This window comes from Panthera onca, chromosome X (assembly GCF_046562875.1).
Source record: "Panthera onca isolate mPanOnc1 chromosome X, mPanOnc1 haplotype 2, whole genome shotgun sequence".
NCBI classification, from domain to species: Eukaryota; Metazoa; Chordata; class Mammalia; order Carnivora; family Felidae; genus Panthera; species Panthera onca.
Genome location: NC_138357.1, coordinates 117961857 through 117971148, shown reverse-complemented (window position 1 = coordinate 117971148; position 9292 = coordinate 117961857). Strand labels below are relative to the sequence as shown.

At 42.1% G+C, this 9292-nt stretch overlaps 1 protein-coding gene across 1 annotated transcript in view; it reads right to left on the bottom strand.

Moving 5' to 3' along the window:
- Positions 1–4759: 4759 nt before the first annotated feature.
- Positions 4760–9292, bottom strand: part of VEGFD (vascular endothelial growth factor D) — a 35611-nt gene continuing 31078 nt past the window's right edge. Inside the window, exons 7-8 of the mRNA XM_081793647.1 lie at positions 6049–6244; positions 4760–5451 (exon numbers count right to left, since the gene is read on the bottom strand). Coding sequence (XP_081649773.1) covers positions 5325–5451; positions 6049–6244 — 323 coding nt within the window. The 3' untranslated portion in view covers positions 4760–5324. The remainder of the gene's footprint in view (positions 5452–6048; positions 6245–9292) is intronic.

Genomic DNA, 9292 nt, shown 5'->3' with positions numbered 1-9292 from the left:
CCCCTGCCATTTAGTGCCTGGAGTTCCCCCAGCTCCACCATGCATACACTTTCCAGAACAGTTGCCTTCCTGAGCACTACCTCTAGCGCCCCTTTTAAGCTTGTAGAAAACCTATTCATCCTCTGAAGATTTCAGCTCCTTTCTGATGCCCTCCCCAGGCCTACAGAGGGAACTCAATCCTCCCTCTTTTGTGTTTGATAGTATTTTGGCCTTATGCTGGTCTGGTAGTTATCAGGCGATATTCAAGTTGTCTGCCTGACTGACAGCCCCCTTCCTCCTTCACCTGATCCTGGAAGGCGGGCGGTGTTTGGATCTCATACGGACTCGTTCTGAAAATGATTGCGTTTGCTTGTTAAATGTCTGCCTTCTTGGCCAGATAGTAAGCTGAGGCAAGGTTTGTTCCTAGTAATAGTGACTAAGTCTTAATTGTATTAATGGATTTCTGTATCCAGTACCGGTGCAGTCCCAGTACGAACACTTATACCCAATAAAATGTATTGACAATATTTTATGGAGTGTACCATATAAATATTACAGTGCAATGGTATCATTCAAGGAGCATTTTGGTTGTAGGATTTGAAGTGTTACTAATGAGTTAACTTTAATGAGCTAATGCTGTTTAACTCAAGTGGGAATAGATACCCTGCACTGGGTTGATATTGAAGCGTCAGAGAATAAAGACGATGATGAAAGTTCAAGGATGTTACAGCATTGCTTTGGACTCCTGTTCATTTTTGCAATAGGTTTTAAGACAAAGGGAGTGGGTAGAGAAACTGGAAAGTATCAATGAGCGTTAAGCCCATGTGTTGAGCCCCTGGTTTGCCAATGCCATAGTTCTAATCACAATGCACATTCGAAATTCTAAGATCCTGATGTCACCTATTCCTTCAAATGACTTGTGATCCTTTTCAAAACAGTGTTTCCTACCATTATCACCATTTACCGAGTTCCTACGTTCCTACCTGTAGAAGGCTTTGTGGAGAATACAAGGAACATTAAACATAGTCCCTATGTTTTAAAAATTATTTTTTATCCTTTGTAGCTTTCACACACTTTTTGCCAATAGTAACAATCAATCCACCTTTCTTGAAAGGTTCTTTGTGTTTTAAATACTGTAGCATAGGCTGACCTTTATAAATAGCTAATAAAGGCACACTGTTGCTGAGTCTCTGTTGGAGGGGGAGAGGGTTGAGAAAACTTGCAGGCTGTTCCAATGAGCAGGTGTATGGGTTCTGGCAGTCTGAAAACATTGAAATTCATTCATCACATCCCAGTCTCTGACCTAGGCACTGAGCATTAAAGGCAAATAAATCATAATTCTGCACCTGGCTCACAATCTCATGTGGGTATGAGACTCCGTTTATAGCCAGTGTAAATTTAAGGCTATCTTCTAAAAGTCAAAAGAAAGTTGTAGCATCAGGGCTAAGCTATAAATCTGAGAATAATTCTAATTATGGTATTCTGCCTAAATGTATGGAATCAAGATATACCTTTAGAGAATTTTCTTAGAAATTACTAAAGTTAAAGTAGAATACTTACATGCAGTGTATTCTGATTACACCTAGTAAAATATGAGGGCAGTCAGTACCAGCTGTAGTATAAAATGATCTATAAATGGAGAAGGTATAAAATAAATGTGGGTACCGCCTTCCCTTGAAATCCAGCTCTTTGCAAGTTTCGGCTCAGGTCATGATCTCACGGTTTCATGAGTTCGAGCCCCGCATCGAGCTGTGCACTGACAGTGCGGAGCCTTCTTGGGATTCTCTCTCTCCCTCTCTCTCTGCCCCTCCCCTACTCACACTGTCTGCCTCTCTCTAAATAAATAAATAAACTTAAAATGCTCTGAGGGAAGTCCTATTGGAACCTTTCCTCTTGATCGCCAATGGCTATGCTGCAAAGAAGCTCAGGCAAGATACTAAATGATGAAGGGCCACCTGAAGAGAGGCCCTGGAGAGTGAAATTTCGTCTTGGGCTTCCAGCGGCAGAGGAGTTCCCATTCACTGGTCACAAAATCAATGCAATACCGCTTCTTTATTTATTTATTTATTAGAGTACTGTTTGGTAGGTACCTACTAAATGCAAGCCATTGTTTCACACTGAGGATTATGGGTGGATTAGACAAAGTCCAGCTCTTCATTGACCAAATGACCAAATCCATGAAGGTCACAATTTTCACCAAATTACTTTCCTTAAAAACCTTAAAATAGGGGTCCCTGGCTGGCTCAGTCAGTAGGGAGTGTGACTCTTGATCTCGGAGTCATGAATTTGAGCCCCACATTGGGGGTAGAGTTCACTTAAAAAAAGAAAAAAAAAAAAAAGCCTTACAATGGATGCTTTGCATCATCTCCTTTATCAAGCATCTCAGTATTTTAATCTCATCCAACTCTGACCATTATGCTGTCGAATCTGTTTCCAGTGCTAATGGGGCTCCCACCACTGCCTCCTTTAGTCACAGCTTTGTGATCTGTACTGCCATATTAATACATTCTCCAGCCTGGTGGCTTAGATAATCAGGGACAGCATGCATCACTGGCACTTGCCGTATTTGCTTTAATCTCTTGGGACTTCACACATATTTTTGTTTTGCAACAAGTTGAGAATTTTCAGCCCACATTCCAAAGCTATTACTATGATAAATGCTTCTGTGCAGTGAACAGTACATTCTAATAAGGCCTTAGGCCAGCTATCCCACCTCCACACTGAGGGCCAGCTCCAGCCCAGGTCAGACACAGCCTCAGGGATCCAAGTGCAAACCTCTTGGTCGTTACGGAGGGTTAGAAGTACAAAGGCAGATGGCAAATGCGTTGTCCTAGCCCAGAACTGTCTATGATATCTCCATCTCAATGGCAGTTAGGAAGCCAGAGCCACTAAGCAAAACATGGTTTGAGTTGGCTTTAGGGAAGATCCAGGAACCCAGTATAAGCTAAAAACTGTGCTCACCGTCTCGCTTCTTTCAGGATGATCCCTTTAATTTGTAAATTACTTTGTATTTTTCAAATTGTTTTCACTTATGGTAATTCAAGTGAAGTTAGCAACTCTGAGAGCAAGGAGAGGAGATGGTCACCCACATTTGGCAGGTGGGGAAACTGAGGCTCCATGAGGCTGCTCAGCCTCATAATGAGATGAGCAAAGTGACTCCTTTGTGTGGTGTCCCTTGGGCTGTCCGCTACCCCTGTTCTCAAGGGAATTTGACCAAGAACTACAGAGGAGGACAACATGGCAGGAACTGAATGAAGGAACAAAGCTCAGAGTTGAATGCTAATGCACTATGTGCAAGCCCTTTCAGAAGGCTGGGAATCAAACAGCGAAACCAGAAGAAAGAAGGCCCTATGGCATCAAGGTCATAAAGCGGGGGTAAGAGGAACAGTGACAGGAGAGGAATGACTGGGCCAACGCCAGTAAATGACAGCAATGATAACGGCAGCACGATGGGGACTGGTCCCAGGCCAGGTCCAGATCAGCAGTGTCCCCAGGGCAGGGACTGAGAGCTAAAGCCAGGAAAGGAGCAGGGGCCCAGAGCCACAGGCCACAGAGGACTTGGGTGAAGGAGAGGAGAATTCAAGAACTGCTTAGGAACCAAGAGAGGAAGGACAGGGGCTTGGGTCAGGATCCAGCAATTCTACACGTGGCATCAGGAGAAACAAAACCATTTTGCTGTGTTTACCGCTACCTTCCTCCTTGTTATTGTAAAGCTCCATGTGGTCTGGCCTGAGAAACTCGGGTCACACAAATTTGACCAGGACAATTTCTAATGGTAAGGAGGTCACAGAAATGGAGAGGTACACACAAACACAACTATTTACAAAAGTTTTGAGTAAGTGTTGTAATAGATTGTGTATCTATCTTTCTATTTCTGCAAGATGCTGGGGAGGGCATCCATTTTTAAGTTATTTGCTAAATAACTTAATTCTGTTCATTAACTTTGCAATTTGCTAAAAACGTAATCCTCCTCATGCTGCCTTAATTCTATTAATGCTATATAATTCCCTCCATTTTATCAAACTTTCAGTAAAGTCTACACTATCAAAAGAGTATTTGTGGGAGTGTTTTAGAGAAAAAGCAAGGGAAAGGGCTTGTGCCCCCTTCCTGGGTGGCCGTGGGACCGAGAGAAGAACCCCTTGGCCAAGAGAAGTGGGATGTGCACGACCAGAGAAGGAGTGCACAGCTGGAGGTGGCCAGAAGACACAAGCTCTCAAAGATGTCAAGGGCTATCGGTGGGCTCTCCTCCATCATGAGACACAGGTCAAGTTACTTTTACATTGAATCTCAAAGGAAAGACGGATTTCAAGCTGATTCTTGGGTTACATTTGCTTAACCTCCTTTAGAATCTTAAACTTTCTGAGAGTTACTCCCTGGGCCGCCCCAAAGTGCCACCAAGTTTTGTTGTGTCCATGTCCCTCCCCACACCGCCTTCTAAGTTCCTTTGTCTCTTTGAAACATATTTTTGGGGTGCCTGGGTGATTCGGTTGGTTAAGCATCCGACTCTTGGTTTTGGCTCAGGTCATGATCTCACGGTTCGTGAGCTCGAGTCCCATGTCAGGCTCCACACTGACAGCGTGGAGCCTGCTTGGGATTCTGTCTCCCTCTTTCTTCCTCTCTCCCACTCGTGCGCACGCTTTCTCTCACTCTCGCCCTCCCTCTCTCCCTTTCTCTCAAAATAAATAAGTAAACCTAAAAAAATACATTAAAAAACCCATATTTTTTCCTTCAGCATAAAATTTAGAGCGGGACCATATTAAATAACACAAAATTCTATAGCTTGAATAATGGTGTTTATTTTCTTTAAATACACTTAAATATGAAACAACAGACAGTAGTTCAGTAAACTCGAAACTACAAGCTGGACAGTAATCAGAAAATCAGTGCTGATCCTACAAATCAAAATCTGCATAATAAAGAGTCAGAATAATTCACAAGAGAGTTTGCATTAGTGGAGGACTTGGAGACTATTAAATTGCCTCATCAGCATGGAGTAATCAATATGGCACCTGTGACTGGATGATGATCAAACCTTTCTCATTCACAAAAAAAACAAAAACAAACCCCAAAACCAAAAAACAAAAACAAAACAAAGGTTACACAGGTTCCCTCCTTTCCATTCCTTGCTGTGCGGGGATATCTTCAGGTGGAAGATATCTGTCAGTGAACCAGGAAATCCCAGCTGGTGTGCAATGGAAGGGTGGTCTGGATACACTGCGGTATCAGATAAAATAGAGGGGTTTTTTTCCCCTAGTACCTGGGGAAAAAAACCCCAGTGACAGCAACTTGGCAAAGCAGCGTGCCATTTAAAATGTCAGGGATGGAGACCTTGGGGAAAAGCGGAGTCAAGGGTTTTCTTGACCGTGGAGCCCATGGGCAGCCCTTTTCTCCTTTGGAAAGCGGCAATGCTTTGCACATGCTGGTTTTCCATTTGCACATGTTCTGGTGTGAAAGGGACATCTGTCCTCACAGCTGTTGCAAAAGAAAATAAACATGAGAATTCAGAATCAAGGACTAAATCCAAAGGAATAACTCTGTTCTGATTTGATTAAGTTTTCAAAGTAAACTTTCCAGATATGTATGTAAAATGTCAATATAAAATCCTGAACGGGTATTCCGCACGGATACAAAATCTATGAAAGCCCAGACGGCAGCCTGTAAGTGTCCTTTATCGATGAATTTCTTGCTATATAAGTCCAGCGCCATCCCCTTCCTCCATGAGAAAACAAACCGACATATGTGGACATATATTGAGAGAATGAACCCAAGAGTCTGCGGATCTGAAATCGACCCCCCAAATAATTGTTCAAATCTTATCAATTAAGTCTTTGCTTAAGATCCATAAGCCAACAATAACAGGCAGGATTTTCTTGTTTTCACAAATCAATCATCACTCTATATACTCTCACTTATTCCTTAGTTGCCAAACCTCTGCTTTACTATCAAAAAAGGGGGAGGGGGGCTGGGAATTGGCAAAACATGCTTTTGGAAGGAATCTCACCAAACGGAAATGGCATTTACAGTAAATGTCAACGAATGAAATTAAGGTGAAAGTGAAATGCCTTTCACCTGCAGGTGTCTGGGTGAAATATCTTGTGCTTCTGGCAGCAGCTCTCCAGGCTTTCTCTGCACTCAATGCAACTGCAGTTTTCCGGGTGCTGGATGAGATCTCTGGGACACGGGGTTTTACACACACACTCACAACGATCTTCGTCAAACTTCATGTGTGGCCCACAGACAGCGAGTTCCTGGAGATGAGAGTGCTCTAAGTGGAAACAGAAAAGTGTTGGTTGAATGGCTGTGGCACGGATAATGTGGCGTCAGCGTTGGTTGTATATTTCACATTATTCTAAAATAACTTGGATTCTCCTAGTCTCCATTCCTGTAGCTTTTTGCCCCTAACCTTTTCACAGGGTGAAGGAGATTCACCTCTGATTTCATGACACCAATACTGAATTCATGTGTTCTCTTAAATTTGGGATAAAGATGTTATTTTTTTTAACTAAGATTTTTTTAAAGAGAACTTTAGGTTGGTGACTTCCTAGTTTTTAGATGAAGAGTAAAAGGAGAGAGGAACAGAAGTATCAGCAGTATAGAAATACAGAAATATACCTCAGGCCTTCCAGACTGGATAGAAACAGTGATGTATTTCCTCACCACAGATCACAACGCTGTTATAAAAGATACAACAGTGATGATAAACTTTGATTCCACAGAACGCGTTCAGCTGAGAGGAGGGTCTCAGAAGTTTTTGACACACTTAGTTGACAGCTATTTCTTCTAGAAAGCTTACACGACAATTGGATAACTACTACTCCGTGTGCAGTTCTGATCATCAAGTTGAAATTCAGTGGAGAAAATGGATGAGACAGAAACTTTGGAAGAACTTGACTATGACACTTTAGCATTCTTGAAGGTTTTGGAGGCAAGTACATGTCTAGTTTCTTCCCCAAACCTGCTTCTCTCCCAAGTTGCCTCCTTTAGGGAATGGGGCCATCACTCCGGACTCACCTGCCATTTTGGGTCTTATCACTTTGTCCACCCAGTTCTGTCGCCCTAAGTTTGTTCTGTCATTCCCATCATCACTGCCACCACCTCAATTCAGTCAGTGCCTTATACTTTTGTGTGTAGATGGCCATCACAGATCTTGCCGTCACACGTTTTATCCCTTCAATCCATTTTCCACAGTATTATCAAATGCAAATCTAATCACATCATTCTACAGCTTTAAGTTCCTTAAGAGGTTCCCCTCTCTTACAATAAAAGAGCATTTCCCCACCAAGACGTATGAGACCCTCCATGAACTAGACCTTCTGAACTAGAACCTTCCAGACTCTTCTCTCTCCCTCTCCCACTCCACCCTCTCATAAATATCTTATGTTCCACCCATACCAAATTATACTACCTTTTATTCCCCTGATATGCCAGGGTCTCTAAGCCCCATGCTTTTGGCCTTGCCCTTCTCCCTGCCAGTTATGTTTCCTCCCAGATATCTTTCCCAACTTCTACAATTTTAGCTAAGTGCCCTTACCCCGTGCATATTTTCATCCTGTCCTTTCTTGCATTGCTTACATGTGTCTATTTCTTCCACGAATTAAAAAATGCTGAACGTTATGGGAACCAGATCTCATCATTCTGACATGAAATGAGCACTTGATAAACGCTGAGTGCATTTGGTATAATAAAAGGGTCCGAAATAGGCAGCTGTATGAAGACTCTGAAGAATCCCATCCATCGTTCCAAGACATTGGGTTAAACCGTATGTTTTTGTCAATATCTGACTACTGACAATATACCAAAATGGCGATCTCATGTTGTCTAATCTTCTAGTTTTAACGGCTCTGTGATTGATATTTGATGATATTCCACCTGTGTGGAAAGGGTGTTGGAAGGCTAAATCTGGGGAGATTCTTGGAATTGCAAAAAGAGGAAAAAAGTGAGCTTTGTAAGCCATATGCCAATAAGGCATATGCCACTTTGGGGCAAGAGGAGAATATATTATTCCCATTGGATATTCTTTCCTGATTTGTCAAAGACTAATTCACCATATAACTGTGGATTCATTTGTGGGTTTTCTATTCTGTTCCATTGATCTATGTGTCTATTTTTATGCCTGTACCATACTGTTTTGATGACTACAGCTTTGTAATATAACTTGAAGCCCAGAATTGTCCATTGATTGATGAACAAAGAAGATGTGGTGTGTGTGTATGTGTGTGTGTGTGTGTGTGTGTGTGTGTGTGTATATATACACACACAAATATATACAAATATATATATTTGCCATGACAGGGATGGAGTTAGCATAATGCTAAATGAAATAAGTCAGTCAGAGAAAGACAAATACCATATGATTTCACTCATATGTAGAATTTAAGAAACAAAACAAGCAAAGGGAAACAAAGAGGGAGAGAGACATACCAAGAAATAGACTCTTACCTATAGAGAACAAACTGATCGTTACTGGAGGGGAAGGAGGGTGGTGGGTTAAATAGGTGATGGGGATGAAGGAGTGCACGTGTTGTAATGAGCACCAGGTGATGTATGGAATTGTTGAATCACTATATGGTGCACCTGAAACTTCCTATAACAGTGTATGTTAACCATATTGAAATTAAACTAAAAACTAAAAACAAAACAAAATGAATACATTGTTGAAGAATAGTCAAGTAGCTCTTAAAAGACTTGCATGAATCACTAGGTGGCGGTAGAGATTCAATGAGGCCACTTCAGGTAGAACCAATGCCCTTCTTAAGTGGTTTAAGGAAACACAGTCCACTGGGTGTTTGATGCTGAACTTCACCAAGGTAGTTGGCAGAGGCTGGCCTCAATCCTTATAGCCATTAATTAAAAGTAACAGAGACTGGGGCGCCTTGCTGGCTCAGGTAGGTAGAGCATACGACTCTTGATCTCAGGGTCATGAGTTCGAGCCCCACTTTGGTGTAGAGATTAGCTAAAAAAAAGAAAAAAAAAAAAAGAAAAGTAACAGAGACCGGGTGTAGGAGACCTGAGCAAAGCAGCAACTAGCTAAGGGTGATACCCTGACGTATGCTATACCGATTTCAGTCTTAGGGAGGGTGACGGTGGGATACCATGAGCTCTGCTCTCAGCCTTGCTTCATTCATCCAGCAGTAAGCTCATGGGGTTTTTTCCCCCCAATTCTTGAAGTTGTGGCTGTCTTGAGGAATTTAAAATATAGAATCAGGACTCCTCAATTTTTCTTTTTTTCTTCTTCGGTATTGTTTGTTTGCACAGTTTAAAGCAATGATCTGAATCCAACGAGATGAAATTAGATTGGTCTTGGAATCACTAC